The 19,219-nt window shown below is 36.7% G+C and overlaps 1 protein-coding gene across 1 annotated transcript; it reads left to right on the forward strand.

Moving 5' to 3' along the window:
• Positions 1-8,523: 8,523 nt before the first annotated feature.
• LOC131363880 (uncharacterized) lies at positions 8,524-10,666 on the forward strand. Its single transcript, XM_058406837.1, has 4 exons — positions 8,524-8,751; positions 9,001-9,056; positions 9,278-9,316; positions 9,466-10,666. Exons 1-4 carry the CDS (start codon positions 8,587-8,589, stop codon positions 10,643-10,645), a joined length of 1,440 nt encoding a protein of 479 aa, XP_058262820.1. The 5' UTR covers positions 8,524-8,586; the 3' UTR covers positions 10,646-10,666.
• Positions 10,667-19,219: the final 8,553 nt, after the last annotated feature.

Consider the following 19,219-nt stretch of genomic DNA (forward strand, 5'->3'; position numbering starts at 1 on the left):
GAGTGAAAGTACAAATACTACTGGTCAAACATTACTCCATTACAAGTAAAAGTTGTAAAGACAGATTTTTACTTAAGTAAATGTACAGAAGTACTTGTTTTTAAAAGTACTTAAGTATCAAAAGTAAATGTCAACACATTGTTTTATTATTGTTGCATTGTTGTATGCAATACTTACAGTATCTTTTGTAGCAACCTAGTGAATATACTGACCAGTTTGTAGTATCTGTGGAATTAAGAGCTTTTAGAATGTTACAAAACCTATTGAAATTAAACAACTGAATTGACAAAAAAGACGGGTATAATCATTTTCATTTTTAATGTAACACTCCTACCACCCCCCAACAAAAAGTACAGGTACATCTCAAAAAATTAGAATATCATGAAAAAGGTCAATATTTTTTATCACTCAGTTCAGAAAGTGAAACCCGTATATTATATAGATTCATCACACAGAGTGAAATATTTCAAGCCTTTATTTCTTGAAATTGTGATGATTACGGCTTACAGATAAGGAAAACCCAAAATTCTGTGTCTCAGAAAATTAGAATATTACATAAGATCAATAAAAAAGGATCTTTCAAAGAGAAATGTCAGACTTCTGAAAAGTATGTTCGTTTCTATGCACTCAATACTTGGTTGCGCCTCCTTTTGCATCAATGCGGCGTGGCATGGAGGCAATCAGCCTGTGGCACTGCTCAGGTGTAATGGAAGCCCGGGTTGCTTTGATAGCAGCCTTCAGGTCATCTGCATTGTTGGGTCTGGTGTCTCTCATCTTCCTCTTGACAATACCCCATAGATTCTCTATGGGGTTCAGGTCAGGTGAGTTTGCTGGCCAATCAAGCACAGTAACACCATGGTCATTGAACCAGCTTATGGTACCTTTAGCAGTGTGGGCAGGTGCCAAGTCCTGCTGGAAAATGAAATCAGCATCTCCATAAAGCTTGTCAGCAGAAGGAAGCATGAAGTGCTCTAAGATTTCCTGGTAAAACAGAAAACACAGTGGACCAACACCAGCAGATGACATGGCAGCCCAAATCATCACTGACTGTGGACACTTCACACTGGACTTCAAGCAACATGGATTCTGTGCCTCTCCACTCTTCCTCCAGACTCTGGGACCTTGATTTCCAAATGAAATGCAAAACTTACTTTCATCTGAAAAGAGGACTTTGGACCACTGAGCAACAGTCCAGTTCTTTTTCTCCACAGCCCAGGTAAGATGCTTCTGACGTTGTCTCTGGTTCAGGAGTGGCTTGACACGAGGAATGCGACATTTGAAGGCCATGTCTAGGATTCGTCTGAAGCTCCCCCAAATTCTTGAATGGATTTTGCCTGACAATCCTCTCAAAGCTGCGGTTATCCCTTTTGCTGGTGCACCTTCTCCTACCACACTTTTTCCTTCCACTCAACTTTCTATGAATATGCTTGGATACAGCACTCTGTGAACAACCAGCTTCTTTAGCAATGACCTTTTGTGGCGTACCGTCCTTGTGGAGGGTGTCATTGACTGTCTTCTGGACAACTGTCAAGTCTTACTGACCCAGACTGAGAGACCATTTAAAAGCTCAGGAAACCTTTGCAGGTGTTTTGAGGTAATTAGCTGATTAGGGTGTGACACCATGACTTTCCAGTATTGAACTTTTTCACATTATTCTAATTTTCTGAGACACAGAATTTTGGGTTTTCCTTATCTGTAAGCCATAATCATCACAATTTCAAGAAATAAAGGCTTGTAATATTTCACTCTATGTGTAATGAATCTATATAATATATGGGTTTCACTTTCTGAACTGAGCGACAAAAAATATTGACCTTTTTCATTATATTCTAAATTTTGAGATGTACCTGTACACATCTATGTGTATCCACTCATGCACATTTCAATCAAATGGTCTGTAAATGAAGACTGGTCAGAAAAAAAAATCTAACCTGCTTTAAAACCCAGCTACACAACTGTAGCTGTACAATCACCCAACAGCAACACTGCTTTAACAAAGAGTTATATATATTTCCACAATTCATTTACACCGTTTTAATATGCATTAACACTATTGTCCAGGCTCCTCCCTCCTGTGTGCAATGCGTTGTGGGCAATATTACCCGTTAGAGTGTGCATTGTTCTGCACTTTGAATTTCTAGCAGAAGTAGTAGACCATCCAGGAATTTTTGGAATACTCTTTTCAGTATACTATGATTTGGGGCATACTAATTCTATTTTTGAATACTATTTAGGACACATAGTATGAGAATTTGGACACAGCATACGTTTTTGTGTGTTAACTAACATCATTACCAATGCGTTGGTGGTGTATAATATACAAAGCATATATTCGTCCATTTTGTCAGCAATTGAGCAATTGAGTTAAAAAAATTATGGAAAACCACTGAACTTTACAACACGTGACGCTACAAGAGTGAAAAAAAATCATCCTATGATTAATGTAACTACTTTCTACTCAATGACCTTGACAGAAATGTAGTGGAGTAAAAGTAGAGTATTTGTCTTTCAAATGTAGTGAAGTTAAAGTAAAAAGTATCCTTGGACTTAATGCTATGGATTGACCTACAGGCTTGAGCCCCTTTAAGTTGTCGTGCCAGAAGCCTATCCGGCCTATCCCCCATTTCAAAACATCTCTGTCTCATTCTCAAAAATAATTTGTTTATTTGACCACCAAGAATACAGTTATACTCATATTTAAGTTTCACTATCTTATTGTAATCTTCAGGTGATTTTGATACCTGGAATGCCAATGCAAGAACATGCCCTGCATCTCTAAAAGTCGTTTCTCTCTTTCCTTCTTGGCATTAGATTCGTAAGATATAATGTGCTCTCGCATGACCACCTTTAAAGTCTCCCAAAGTACAGAATCTGACACCTCCCCATTATCATTAAACTCTAAAAATTCTTTTAACTTGGTGGTAATATAGCCTACAAATTTACTGTCAGCGAGCAGAAATGGATTGAAACGCCAGGAATAAGACTGCCTTGGGAGAGAGAGATCGATAGACATAGTGAGGGGACTGTGATCAGAGATTAATATGCTATAATATTTGGTTTTAATAACACGAGAAATTAACTGAGAGTCATCTATAAAGTAATCTATTCTACTGTAAGATTTGTGAACGTGTGAATAATAGGAATAATCCCTGTCAACAGGGTGCTGAACTCTCCAAATATCCACCAGATTTCTGCCCTTGAGCAAATTGTTTAAGATCAGTACTGATGCAATTCCTGGTGGGGGGCGTTTGGATAATCTATCTAAATAAGGGTCTAAGTAACAATTCAAGTCACCCCCGATTATTATATTAGAATTATTCCCATCAGGAAGTAAATCAAAAACTTTCTTATAAAAATTAGGGTCATCAGTATTTGGACCGTAGACATTCAGAAAAGTCAATGGCAAAGAGTTTATGGACCCAGAAACTATAATATATCTGCCGTGGGGGTCTGTGGCCATAGAAGAAAAATGGAATGGAATATTTTTCCGAAAGAGCATGGCCACACCCCAAGCATGAGAAGTGAATGGTGCTTGATAAACATGTGATATCCAGCTACACCTTAACTTACATTGCTCGGTTGCTTTAACATGAGTCTCCTGTAGAAATATCACATCCAGTGATAAGGATTTAAGATGTCTGAATACCTATTCTCTTTTTATAGCATTTCCTAGACCCTTAACATTCCAAAAGACCAATGTCACATTTCTTCCTGCAGTTAACATTCTACCAGACGACCTCTGCACCACCATAAGACAAAAGAGAAGTCATTAGAATTTAGCACACACCTTTGGCAAGTAATTGCAGCAACAGTACATTGTAGAAACTGAACCAAAAAAAAAAAAAAGTACAAGTAAACAAAAGAAACATAATAAAAACAGCAAACAAGTCTGATACAACAAGAACAACAACCCACCCTCCACTGTGCCTTCCCAAACCAGACACAAAGTTCCCAGTTCCATCTGAAGAAGAGCTGCCGGGCAGTTCTCAAAAAATCAACTACTCAAGGGGAAAGAACCCTCCCCGAGGTCTCAAATATATGTACATAAGTCATGAAACCGCTGTATCATTTTCATTAAGTCTCATTACGTTGTACATTGATAACTCCTGCACATAAGAGTCGGAGACTAGCTAGGTTTACACTACAGTGGCGCAGGAAAATATAATTCAAGCATAAATCTAGTCCCGTGAATTCTCACCACACCTTTCCATGAACCGTGCTGCGTCCATCGGATCCTCGAAAACTGTAGGTGCCCTTGCTGCCTGATGTTGAATTTGCAGCCTAGCCGGGTATCGCCCAGTAAACTTGTTTCCTTTTTTGCGCAGGTTTTGCATCACATTCCGAAAGGCGTTCCGCTGAGACATCACCTCGCTAGTATAGTCCGGAAAAATCAGGACCCTTTTCCTCTTGTAGTCCAACAGTTGCAATCTCCTACGGCGCAGAATCAGCTCCTTCTCTTGAAAATGATGGATATGCGTTATGATTGTGCACGGCTTTTCGCCCACGGCTGGTTTTGGCTGAAGAGAACGATGCGCTCGATCCACTTTAACCGGATGAGGGAAATGCTCTTCCTCAAGCAATTGGGGAATCAGCCTTGAAACAAATTCACTGGGTTTACCCTCCTCTTCCTCTTCTTGTATCCTCACGATCTTAATATTGTGTCTTCTAGACCAAGCCTCTAGATCCAGGACTTTAGCATGGAGATGACTGTTTTGTTTAGACAGCTCTGAATACTTAGTTTCCAACTTCTGTATCCTTGCCTCAAAGTCACTGGTCGTCAACTCTTGATTGGCCATCCAGGCTTGTAGTTCAGCCTGAGAAGTCACAAGCTTCTGAAAGTTGAGTTCACATCAAAGTGGGCGTTCACTCCCTGTAAAATTGAGTTGGACATCTCCCTACATATTTCCCGACGCACAGCAAGAGCAGTGTCTGGAAATTTCTTAGCATTGCTAGGTGGGCTATTAGCTTTAGCTCCAGTGACTTGATCATCGGCATTTTTAACTTTGTTAGGGGCACTCGGCTTCGGCATTATCGGGTCTTAGTGAGAATTTATGCCAAATGAAACGAGTAGACACACTTTAAAAGCGAGGAACCAAATAAAACACGGTAAAATAACAACTTTATCGAGACCACGGAGAAGAGCGCAAGCCAAACATGTCTATACCTCACACATGCTCCCTGAAGTGAGGTTTAAAAGTAATCAATACCAGCTTTGGAGAGATAAGATCATGACAAATGTTAATATCCACTGTTCTAATGTTGTAATAGTTAGTAGTATGAGCTAGCAACATAGCCTAATCCTTATAACACTACCTGATGATGGAACTCATGACGGTAGCAGCAGAAAGAATTCAGATGTCAATAGAAGTCACATTTAAATTATATCTATGTACATCTATCCAACTTTCCATAACCTCTAAAACATTAACAAGCCTGCAAAATGGCAAAATGAACAGTAACATGGTCTGTGCTACACTGAGAGATGAATATACTTCCTCAGGGATCACACTTTTCTGGTCCATTTCAGAATAGATACCAACATTCAAAAAGTTTCAGATTTAAGTCTATCACAACAAAACAATTTAGAATTATATTTAGACATTGCATTTGTGGATTCCTAATTTGTCCCAAATGTAATCAAACAGGATTCCAAGAACTTTGACGTACATCGATTATCATACCATACCGACAGCTCATCTCCGGCTTTGAGAGTTTGACAGCAGCAGTAGATAATACTTCCTCAACATTAAAAAGTCACCTGATTCTTTCTGTATCACTGCACGCAAAATTCACGAACCAAAGAGACCAGAGTGAAAAGTAATAAACTGCATTTGCTCTCATTTCTCAGTGCTTACATCTACACCATATTACTTATATCTTCTCTTATTACATTAATCATATTTGTTTGGCTTTCTCTTTGTCTCGCATTTTGTTGCATGCCAGGCTAAGATTAGAGCTCAACCTCACTAATGCCCACACCCACATTCCAAAATGTTTCTGAGAAATGTCTCCTTTCTCAGAAGAGTGCCGGATGTGATAGCAGCAATAGGAGAGCAAATCTGTAGAAAATGGTGGAATAATTCCGTCAATAATCCTGTAATAGTGCTGAAATACTGCTGTATTAAAGCTGTAATAATAATGTCAATAAGGGTGTAATAACAGTGTAATTTATAACATTAACGTTATTTGTAGCAGTAATAACAAACAATGAATTTTACAAAGATTGCGAAGGCAACAATAGTTGTTGTATGCTAGTGCACCCTACTTTATATCTGTTTCTGTGTGTGTATGTTCATTACACACACACTCATTTAACTTCTCTCCAAAGTAAAATGGTCCTGTGACTGGCTCCACGTAATATTTGAGCAACTACTGTTGTTTTCATAAAAACCACATACAGTTAGCTAAGATTCATTCACTTTATCCACTTTATTCTTGCTAGTGTTACAGTGAGTAACATGTTTTTGGTAGAAAGCTCACTCAGACCCAGAGAGAATATGCACAATTCCACAAAGACATAAACCTGAGCTCAGGATCGAATCTGAGCGCTAAGCGCTGTTATAGTACAAATATCTACTGTCATTTCATTAGTCTTATTTGTTTTGCTTTCTCTTTGTCTCGCATATTGATGCATGCCAGGCTAAGATCACAGCTTAACCTCACTAATGCCCACACCCACATTCCAAAATGTTGTGAAAAGTTTCCAAGAAATGTTATAACAGTCAATAATCCTATAATAGTGCTGAAATACTATGTGATGTATTAATGTTGTAATAATGATGACAATAAGCGTGTAATAATTATCTTATTTACCATATAGTAATGCTCTATTAATTGTCTTATAATGCTGTAGAAATGATCAATAATGACATAAGAATGTTATAACACATGACTCAAAGACAGACTGAGAAACATTTGATGATGTCCTAGAGGAGCAGCGCATGAATTGATGCTAGGGCTGCAACTGTAATAACACAATTTCTCCTTTGGTTAGTTTGACCTGTATGAGCTGAATGGGTTCTATGGGGTGGATTTCTGCGATGTAAATTCAACAAACACCACATATACTGTATATTTACTATATTAGCAAAAGAATGTGCTTGATGATCAAACTATTATAAGAACCTGCTTTACTCTTCTGGGAAAGCTTTAACAACATTTTAGAATTTGGGTGTGGGCATTGCTGAGTTTAAGCACTGTTGTCACACCTAGTGCTCATCAAAATGAAAGTGAAGCAAATAAGACAAATGTAAGGAGAATAGATATAAGAAATATAGTGTAGCCGTAAGTACTGTAAAAAGAGTAGATGTCTTTTGTTACTTTCACCCTGGTCTCTTTGATTCAAGCTAAATCCATATTAATGTGGAAAAACTTAGAAAATGCATATTTATCTCTATGCTTTGGCTATCCATCCACACCAAAATGGCACGTTTCTCTACTGATTTAGAAAAAATAAAACGCTCTCCCATGTGAATCAATGTTCCATAGTGTTGTTAAATATTAAAGCCACTTTCTACAACGTTCAGATTGTTAATGTTCACATCATTCTTAATGTTCACTTGCATTGACATTGCAACATCAGTTCATCAGAAAGTAAATAAATGCCTGATGGTAATGATGCAGGCCAAAGCTTCTTAGGTTTTTAGACTTAGAAGAGTATGAACAAGCAATTTATGTAAAATGTTTGAAAACGCCAGCGTAGACAGAAAGCATTTTAAAGCAAAAATCTACCCGGTTATTGTGAACAAAGCCTCAGGTGTGTAGTAAAGAACAGAACAGAATCAGGTGATATTTCAGTATTGAGGAAGTATTCTCCACTTCTGCTGTCAACCTCTCACAGCAAAAGATGAACTGTTGGTATGGTAATAAGTGATGAAAGATCTTGGAATTGTAGTTTAACTACATCACAGATAACATGGGATCCACAAATGCATTTACATTTACATTCATGACATTTGGAGGACACCATTATTTATAGCCACTTATAGAAGTGCTTTGAAGACCCTATCAAAAAACCTCATGCTGATACTGATCATACTGGTTTATGAGTTCAGGGGCTAAGAGTAACATCAGTCTAAAAACATGGTGGAGATGGATAGTACAATGTTTAAAACACACGCACACTAATAAACAAAGTGTTCATTTCACTACTTGGTGAAGAGCTAGGTCTTCAGTCATTGTTTGATGAAGACATTATGTGCAAATGTCATTCAAATTCATATCTCTTAATACAGAATTAAAATGAAAATGTAGTATGACTGGTCAGCGTTTTCTTCTGATCTTATGTTGTTAGCAACTAAAAGTAAAACTTGACACTGTTGTGTGATAAATACATAAATAAATATGGAGGAAGCATTCTCTAATGCTGCTAGAGATGATTACTGCAGCTGGAGATGAGCCATTGGTGGTGGTTGTTGTTGTTTGGTATGACGTGATGTACGTCAAAGTTCTTGGAATCCAGTTTCACTTCATGGGGAATAAAAAGGAACGGACAACTGTAGACGGCATTTCTTAAAGATACTTAAGAAATATAATATCTATATAATATATTTTAGAAGAGGGCTGGGACAGAAGAAGTACAGGGAAATGTCTATTCCAGATAACCCTGAAGGAGAGAAAGAAATTTCTGAAGACACTATGAAAATCAGTAGTAGTAGTACTGTAGTACTGATGGACTTGGATACAGAAACACCAATGCATATCCCATTGGCTTCGTGTCCCAGCCCTCAAGAAAGGGGAGTGGGATTTATGGTGAGATTCCATTCTTTACTTTTCAGACAGCATGTGTGTGTGTGTGTGTGTGTGTGTGCAAGTTCATGGTATAACAAGAGTAAATGTGTGATAAGGACAGAATTGAAATTGAAAGTTAAAACAATCAAGTAAAGATAGCGAGAAACAGGAGGGGAGAGAGAAGGAGAGAAGGAATGAAGGGGGCTTAAGAAACAATTTTTCAGCTAAGCTGTAAAAGAAATGTTTTGTTCTGTTTCTTTTTTTAATCAGAATTCTATGAAACGGTGTTCCACTTCTTTCCCACCAGAGGGCGGTCCAACATCACCGTAAGCTCAACAATGTCATATATATATATATATAACATTATTGTTATTACATAAGAATAAACAACAATCCTGCCTACATCTAACTGTCTAACTTTAATTATTTCTTTTCGCATGTTTATCTTAGTATCTCAAAGTAATTGCAAATGAATCTAAATTCATTCTGTGTGTGTGTGTGTGTGTGTGTGTCTGTTTGTGATGATGATTTTGTGATTGTTCCTCAGTAAAAAAGAAAAAAACAGCAATGAAAGTTGTGAGATAAAGTGAGTATTATAATGATAAAAATCCAAATTACATAGAATAACCAAAATATTATAAATGATATTGATGATTATTTCAATATATTACATGAGGCTCTAGTTCTGATCTGTCTGTCTATTTATTAAGAATAAAACCTTTTGTTTTCTTACAGAACTGCTCCATCAACAAACCCAGAAAGGACAGAAGGCCAGAAGAATAAAGTTGAATGGAATTTCATCAATGTAAATAATTATACAGACTGTATTAAGATGTCTGATAAAGAGGTTTTAGATCATATTAAACAGAATATTAAGAAAACATCAAATTATCAAAAAAAAAAATTTAAAAAATTGTTTTTGCAAATGCTCAAAAAAGAAAAAAGAAAAAAAAGCCTTTTTATGGGAAAAAAATATAGGCAACGAGCATTTGCTATTTTAAAATTGAATAATAAGTCAAATAATAAAGAAAAAACAGAAGTAATACCTCCGTTTTATCCAAAGAGAAAAAGACATAGTGAGGACTTCATTATTGAAGAAATTAAAGAAAGGAATGATATTTCTGAAGTTTGGATATACACAACGAATAGTCCTTGTTTAGGTAGAAAACCTAATCCTCCCTGTATGTCTAAATTAATTAATTTTGCAAAAAGTCATCTGATTAAAATCTATATTGGCTTCTCAAATTATTATATCTTTAACAAAAACATGTATCGTTTTATTCAAAATCAGGAAGATGATGAAACGAGAAACTGGAATTCTGACCATAAATTTCAGGTTCAGTTCAATGTAAGAGAATTCAAATATAATTGTGAAGAAAATAAGAAAATAAAAGACAATAACTTAATTACAGCAGCCTATAATATTATAATGAACATTCTTTCTAAATATTCAGGCTTAGAAAAGACGTATAAAGATTGGCATCAGACAGGATCAGAAACATTAGCAGAGCTTGAGTCCACACTGAGAGAAGAGATGAAGAAAAGGAGAGAGATGAAAATAAAAGACAATTGCCTGACTGCAACCTGTAAAATTATAATGAATATACCTTCTAAATATTTAGGATTAGAAAAGATGTATAAAGATTGGCATCAGACAGGATCAGAAATATTAGCAGAGCTTGAGTCCAAACTGAGAGAAGAGATGAAGGAAAGGAGAGAGATGATGGAGAGCTCTGATGAAGAGTTCAGCGAGATTACAGATGAGTGTAAGAAATGGTGGACTCTAAGCATAGATGAAAATCTCAACAGACATGTAGTTCCATCCATTTTAGAGAAAATCCATGACTTTTGTCCTAATCTGGAGTTTTTCCAGGTTGATTTGGAGGATTGCTTGAATTTGGCTAATGAGGAATAATTGGAATACAATTGGAATAAATCTCCCTAATGCTAACTTGTCCCTTTGTGATTTATTGTTTCTTTAATATTTCCTGTTTCTAGTTCTTAACACACACACACACACACACACACACAAGTTATATATATATATATATATATAAACACACACACAGTTTTGGTAGCATAAACCAAAGTTTCCAAAGTTCCAGAATCATGAATCATGACTTTGATAGAGAAAAAAAGAGTGCTTTCTTTTGAGCTATGATAAATATTCTTCAAACTCTGTTTTTAATTTTTTATCACAGGTAGGAATACGTTTGCTTCACCAGTCTGAATAAAAAGAATGCATTTGATAAGTCCAACAATAGATGGTGTAATTTTAAAAAGTCATTTGAGGCACAAGCTTCGACCGATATTAAAATCATATAATTACATTGTCCTAAAATTCCTTTATGACATTGCCACTGAAAATAATACAAGAAGGATGCTTAAACAGGGAAATGACATTTAATTGTGTAATCTCAGAGACCTTAAATGTACTTGAATTTCAATCTAAATTCATTCATCAGAAAAGATCTCTGCAGCTATGTATGAATCATAAATGCACACAACTGTACAATAAATCTAGGTTAGAAATCAATCATGTTCATGGAACTGACTGCATGTTTTCCACTCTGAACATTAGTTAACTAATTTATATCAGTAATTTTTGTAACAGATTAAATGACCTTAAAAGGCAAGAGAAAAGAAAACTGTGTGATAGTTAATGTGCATGGGGAGTTATAGTTAATGGGGAAATCCGAGTTCTCAGGATTTTCAATATGCCAACAGACCAAAGCAGGAGTTTTTTGGATTCCACAAGGGAAAGTCTTTAGAAGCCAGCCATATTGTCTGTCCCAGGTGAATTGTGGGGTTCCAGGGCTCATTGCCAGACCCAGTGACACTGGTGTATTATTTTGCTGGGACCCCCACCTCCTACTACTGTTCAGCAAACATGGGAGGTGTGAAGTGTGAAACTGGCATTCAAACAGCAAAATGCCCTAAAATGAGTGCATCAGTGTACTTCACAGAGCGGCAAGAGGGCGGAGTCTGTGCTACAAGTTCATATTTCCAAAGTAATAAGATCCTAGAATTTAGTGTTACACTCAGGACTGTTGTGAAACCACTGACAAAATGAAAGTATATTTTGCTTTCAATTTAAAATGAAAACCAAAATTAAAAGTTCATTGGAATAACATTTAGACATTATATTTTGGTGCACCTTCTGTCCCAGATGTAGTCGAACAGGATGCCAAGGATGCCATCTTTGACACAACATCTTACAACATCAGGAGGATTTGACACACCTCTTACAACATGTTGGAAAATGGTTCCTGAGAAATGAAACTCCTCTTTTGTTTTAGGAACTAAAAGCGAAACTTAATAAATCATTGCCATTGTATGAGAAATGCCACACACATGTTGAGACTCCACACACATTACCTGCACCTGACTATAAAAGTGACCATTATTATTATTATTATTATTATTATTATTATTATTATTATTATTATTATTATTATTATTATTATTATGGCCACTGTTACAAATATTAAAAATACTAGTAATTTTGTCAATGTATTTTAATTTTTATTTTAATTTGTATTATTTTTGTTATTATTTATCTGTTCAACTATTTTCTACTGAGTCAAAGGGAACCTGAATTTCAGAAGAATCAAGTATTGTAATAATTATCAATTTTTATTATAGTGAAGAATTCATGGAAGCAGATGGTATAGAATTCAAATGTGGTTTATTCACAAATAGTGCAAACAGTCCAAAACGGCAGGCAAAAATCACAATGAAAAAAACAGGCAGAAGATGTGTGTGTGTGTGTGTTATTTGAAAGTATAATTATTTTTTGTTGCTGTGTTGTGTGATCATGCTGTAGTTCTGCTCCAGCTACGTATCCAGGTAGAATAAAACCTTTCATTTTCTTACAGGAATGCATCAAATGAGAAGGAGGAAGAAAATAACTGACATCTGAATTAGTGTCAGTTTCTTCCTCCATAATTTAGATAATCCTTTTTAGAATATATTTCGGATCTTTTGGAACTACACACTCTCTTATGTACCACTCTCTATGGTACTGCCTGTTATTGCAGTGCAATTCATTCAGTTGGTGTATCGTTTTAGCTTAACGCTGTTGTGAGATATGCAGTTGCTGTATATGGATTATATGCCGTATATGGAGTTCTTAACCATCCTGGTACATCCAGCATCCAGCAGCCAGTTTATGGTAGGTAATACAGCAAGGTCATAACAAGTGCAAACCTTGTAAAGGCCTATGTAAAGGGTTAATGGGGCCACTTGGTTTTCAACAGTAAAAATCACAAATTGTACCTGTTCTCAAAAGGGAAAACCAGCAACTATCAAGAATGCATGATTATATGGTGTCATGGCTGTGCAGTCACAAAATGTCGATATAATGACAGTCAATGGGGCAAATACATCCAGGAACAGTAAATGATTCAGAAAAATGTAAAATCTGATGCTGCACAAAAACTAACAATGCATCAGAGTCAATGTTGTTACTAATCTTTGACATTTCCAAGACATTTTATATTGAAAATCAGTCATTTTTTACCCCAAATCAGTGACATCACTTATGAAATTTACAATTAAAGAGTTAAAATCCTGGATTATTGAAAAATATTTAGTAGTTTTGATCAGGACTGAAGTTGATTAACAGATTTAAGTGAAACAAAGTTGAAAAAAAATATTTATCTGATATATTTTTACAGCAGATTAATTTAGTGGATGTTTTCATCCAGAACATAAAATAAGGGTAGTGAATTGACCTATTGAAATATGTGTATTATTGACCATTTAATCATATTTCCAAATGTTATGTCAAATTAAGGTTCGTCACCAAAGATCATTCCATTTACTGAAATACACTGAAAGTTATGGCCAAATTAGGAGTGAAAATTATACTTCATCACTAAACTATTATTAACCCTGTACTGCACAGCGTTGCCCCCAGGCAACAAAAACTTTTCTTAAGCCCTAAAAAACAAAAACATACAGCAAAACATACCTTCATTTCTACAGAAACAAGATGTTAAAAATATGGAATGTGTTTGTTAAATTAGGTTGATTTCAAATTAAAATATGTTTAAATATGGGCTGAATCTGATAATTAATGTGCTATATCCAATAAAAATGATTATAGGCTGTAAATGTTTCAGTGTTTGTGGTTGTTTTGTGGTTTTGTGTTTGTTTATGTTGTGTTTATTTGTGTCTGATATTGCCCCGGTTTATTTTTTGTCGCTGCAACTTGTACTTTACTGAAGGCTTCACAGAAATTTAAGTGCTTTGGAGATGGTTGCAAACATATTTTGTAGATATCTATCGTTTAATGCCCATTAAAGCCTGAGTTCATTTAAGGAAATGTTAGGTGAAATGCTCTATTATCTTTTAAAGTACTAGTTGAGGTTGTTTCCCACCCGGTGAATTGAGAAGAATCACAATCAGTGGCGGCTCTTAACTGACAATCTGCTGAGTGCTAATGAGACTCGTTGAGAATGCTCCAATCACACGAGGCCAAATATATAAAAACAAAATTGATTCGCTAACAAAACTGGGCAGGTTCAAGGACAATTTGAAACAAGCCAATCAGAGCTCAGCCTCAAGTCATGTGCTTTTCAAAATTTCACGGACCAACACACACTCGTTTGTCCGGTGTCCCGCACACACACATGAGGATGAGAGGTTTGGGTATGGTCGCTAACTCTGGACTGAGATTGCTGTGTAGAGTGATTAACGGTGGGGGTAACGTCAGTTTGGCAGGCCTTTTTAGTGGTGGACAAAACTTGGAGCCGTATTAAGGGTCGTTGAAACCAACTATAGGTGTATGGGTACCTCAAGGAGGGGAGAGTTGGGCCCTCAGTCAGAGGTCAGAAGAGATAGAGCTGTGAGTACGTGAGAGAACGCGATTAAAACTGCAGGCTAGTGCAAATGTAAAGGAAAATAAAGCAATAAATTAAACCAAAGCAATTAAAGATGGAGCAGAGGCCCCGAGGCTCAACCATGCTGTCTTCAGAGATCAGAGTGAACTGCTAAATGGAAAAAGCTAGAAAGTGCCACTGATAAGAGCACAGATGTCCATTATTTTTATATGACTGATCTCGAAAGTCCAATTGTAATGGAATGTGTGAGAGTTATAAATTAAGAGATAATGGTGTGCAGAACCCGAAATTCCAAGAAAAAGATAGGTGGGATTTTCTCAGTAAAGAGGGTTTGGTTTGAATATTACGAAAAGATAAGAGAAAAGAATAAAAGGTTATGTTTTGTGATGATTATTTCAGAGGTTGTTGGGATGTTCATTCATGAGTAGCTCAATTCTTGTAACCAGCGCTGATTACAAATAAAACCTTGTATCTGCATTCATCCAGTCTGCATGATTCGTCTTCTTTAGTTAGAGTCCTGTTTAACTGAGCTGTCGGGTCAATGTGGAGTTTGGAGTCAGATTTTAGCAAACCTTATTCAGTGGACCTTATTCACTTAGTAATTAAACATAAAAAGATGTTGACAGTAAAATCTAGGCAAACCAACTGTAATGCATTATGTGTTGTACTGTATTTTTTACAGTAAAATTCTGGCAACCACAGCTGCCAGTAATTTACTGTAAATTTGAACTTTACAGTAAAATACCATAATATGATACATGGTTGTGTTGTGGTTTTTATCTGAGAAAGACTGTAATTAGGTTTACAGTATATTTGTTATTTTACAGTAGTTTCCCGTAAACAGGTTTACATTCTGTCTGTTTTTTAACAGTCATTTGTTGTAAATAAAGAACCGTTCTCAACTGTGAAATTTACGGTTGCTAATAAAGCATACCGTAAAATGGTGAACAGTGTCACCATACAATTTACGGTAAAATTCTGGCAGCTGGGTTGCCAAAAATCTACAGATTTTTTTTTTTTTACAGTGTAGGACTGTTTGTTTATATGTCTGTTCTTTTCTTATGTTGTTTCTTATATAAAGCTGCTTTGAGACAATGCTCTTTGTTAAAAGTGCTATACAAATAAAACTGAATTGAAAATTGAACTTGCTGAAGCCAAAAGACCCAAAGAATTAGGATTTGGATGCAGAAAACATCAATATAGCAAGTGTGGGTAGGAGTAGGTCCTAAATGTTGTAACTGTGGAGATAAGCATAGATATAAGCATATAAGGATCCATACACATGAGGTTTATTAAAAGAAAAAAGTCAGAATAGTTAAAACACAAACCTGAAATGTGGTCAAGTGTGTAGTCAAAAAAAGGCAGAGACGCAAAAACATACTGTTAGATCAGAATTAACATCTAAACCATAGAGGCGACGCAAAGGGATTTCTTACATAAATAAAAACAAGGCGAGGCAAAACGATCCTAAACTAAATTTTATTCTGAAAGTCACAAGGATGCAATCAAACTGTACAGCTTTACAAAAATACAGATATAGATATATAACACTGTAGAATATTAATGAGGAAATCCAACATCTAGTTCAACAAGACACTCAGATCTGTACATTTTCTAACATGATAACATATGCAGTGAGGTGGCTAACAGGTGAGTAAGCCATGCTATTGAAGGTCAACAGGGCTGGAAAGTGATGAATTCCAAAGAGTCTTGTTTCTGTAATCCCACAGTTTTTGCTCAAAATTGTGCGTTATCAAATTAAAGCTTAGAATAGGTGTAGGTTTAACATTTATGTGTTGTAACTGTGCTTATTTCCTTCAAGTGTACTTGTAACATTGTTCAAAGTTATCCATGTCGATGGTGATGGTGTGTGTGTGTGTGTGTGTGTGTGTGGTCAGTGGAGGACTGGGACAATAATTCAGGCCTGGAATTTGACTCCATCCCTTTGCTGCTGCCGTCACCGCCACCCTATTCATTTAATCCACAAGACTGCTAATCTTAGGCTACCCCTATTAGAACAGGTAGAATACCAGACGAATTATAAATGAATAAACAGGCCTAAATGAACCCTCAACAACTCACTAGAAATACACCATCTATACTACCACAACACAGACAGAAATATAATTGGCTTACATTAAAAAAAAAAGGGATAATACGAGATACACATTCAAATGTTGAAATATATATTTCATGTATTTCCAGTGATCAAGTACAGTATATCAAAAATATCAGAAACACAAACACAAACTTAACAAATGCTATGACAGTGTAAGTAACAGATAACAATGTTCACTCAATGGCATAAGAACAGACCAGTAAGAGTAAACAGTAAGTAATTACACCACTTACACTAGTACTATCTATTCTATCTACTTTTTATTCTTTTTATTTCTTATAAAAACATGCTGCATGTACTGCGTTAGAAATCGGTCTGTGGGGAGATCACTTGACGTTTTCATGAACCAAGTCGCACATTAGTAAAGCTCCGCACATGTAGCCCTTTTTTACTGTTGTTCGTCTTCTTTTTGTACATTGGGGTAGTTTTTTTCTGTTCGCCATTGGTTTGTAGATGTCACACAATCGGAAACTCGCTTATCCTTCACCGTCATCCTCGCCAACTAAGAAGAAATCTAAACCAGCAATCGCGGCAGGCCGAGCGGATATGGAGGACAACATGGCGGCCACTATAAAGCGGTTTGAGGATATTCTAAAAACTGAATTAGCAGCAATGCACACTGAATTTGTCTCTCACATGACTATAATCCAGAATATGTGCTCTAAAGTTGAGTTTTTAACCAGGGAACAGAGGGAACAAAAGAGAGTAATCAACGAACACACTAGCCGTCTGGATGCCCTCGAGCAACAATTGACTGATCTTCAAGACCGCAGCAGACGTAATAATCTCCGGCTACTGGGATTACCTGAAGGGGCAGAAAAAGATGACCCAATTGGCTTTCTGAGGCGGTCACTGCCGATCTGGATCCCATCACTTGCGGGTAAAGATATCGAGATCAAACGTGCACACCGTGTTTACTCCAGAGCTTCAACTGATCATTCTGAACCGCGAGTGTATCTCCTCAAGCTGTTACGCTATAACGACAGGAATTTGATTTTAAATGAAGCAAGACATCACGGCCCCGTAACAACGAGTGACGGCGCGATGCTGAGCTTCTTCCCCGACTTCTCTCCTGTGACGGCAAAGAAGCGGAGCTCCTTCGGTACAATACGGAGGGAATTGAAAGAGGCAGGCCTGCAGACCTTTCTTCAGTATCCAGCTACGCTGAGGATCGTCATGAAACACGGCGAGACCAAATTAATGCATTCCCCGGATGAAGCGCGTCAATTCCTAAGCTCGATCCCCGGTCCTCACTCTCCTAGGATGGACGTGGCACAAAGGCTAGATAATACTGAGTGACTCCACTCCTAATTTGCTCATCCTGATCTCAATACGACAATCTTCTACTGGCTGTTTCTCCATGTAAGGAAATTTGGTATCACTAATGTACAGTTTCCAATATACACGACTTAACTATTTATGGTCACTTCCTCATTATGAAGAGTATATACACTTTATTTAAAACTTCTTATTTTTGTTTTTGTACCCCACTTTTTTACTCGGGCGAATTTGAGGTTATTCTGTTTTCTCATAATAGGGTTAATGGCGGTGTTTTAGAGTTTCATACGGGCTGTCATGTTACTGTCACTGATTGAGACAAGGGAAGGTGGCAGCCTGGGGTTTGTTTCCACCCCAGTTTGTAAAAGTTCTATGGGGTGGGTTTACGGTGGGTTGTTGGGTTTTTCAGTAAGGGAGGGTTGGGTTAAAGGTAGACTTATAAGAATTCATTTGCAGTGGTATTACTTTGTCCCATTGGTTCGGTTCACTTATTTGTTTGATAGTTATGACTGAAATGAAGATACTGAGTTGTACTGTTAATGGTTTAAATGGCCCCCATAAGGAAGATTGACATTGCTTTAATCCAGGAAGCTCATTTGCAGAAGGATGATGTTCACAGATGCAATAATAAATACTACGAGGTGGTTTCTTTTGCTGCGACTGACAATAAATCTAAAGGTGTTTTGATAATCGTTAGAAGACATTTGAATATTTCCAGACATTTCTTCTAGACAGAAGTGGTGATAATGCTGGAAGAATAGCTTATATGAAGTCCATGGTTGGGAATAGGAAGTTAGCATTTCTCTCAGTTTACGCACCATGTAGCCCAGATCCAACTTTCTTCTCCGAATTATCTACCTATTTCACTGATCTAGCAGACTTTGAGGTAGTAATGGGTGCAGTTATGAATGCTGTAATGTCCAATGACCTTGATAGATCCGGTGACAATTTTTCTTACTCCCAGATTTTTCTTACACACTGAACACCTTAACCAATGCATAACCTCTTTTTCACTAGTAGATCTATGGCGATTATTCAACCCCTCCCAAAAAACATATACTTTTTTCTCAGCTAGACACAAATCATATTCACGGATTGACTACATTTTTGCTTCCTCTTCCTTAACTTCAATGATATGTGAAGTTGACATCTCTCCTCTATCGCTCTCGGACCATAGCACTAATTTCTTGAAACTTTCAATTATCCAGCGTCCTTCACGAGCACCCAGATGGCGCTTTAATACCAA

The sequence above is a fragment of the Hemibagrus wyckioides genome, linkage group LG13 (genome assembly GCF_019097595.1).
Source record: "Hemibagrus wyckioides isolate EC202008001 linkage group LG13, SWU_Hwy_1.0, whole genome shotgun sequence".
NCBI lineage: Eukaryota > Metazoa > Chordata > Actinopteri > Siluriformes > Bagridae > Hemibagrus > Hemibagrus wyckioides.

Coding starts and splice junctions, on each gene's coding strand:
- LOC131363880 (XM_058406837.1), top strand. CDS start 8,587: ATGTCTATTCCAGATAACCCTGAAGGAGAGAAAGAAATTTCTGAAGAC. Junction 8,752..9,000: donor AAAGGGGAGTGGGATTTATG/GTGAGATTCCAT, acceptor TTTTTTAATCAG/AATTCTATGAAACGGTGTTC. Junction 9,057..9,277: donor GAGGGCGGTCCAACATCACC/GTAAGCTCAACA, acceptor ATTGTTCCTCAG/TAAAAAAGAAAAAAACAGCA.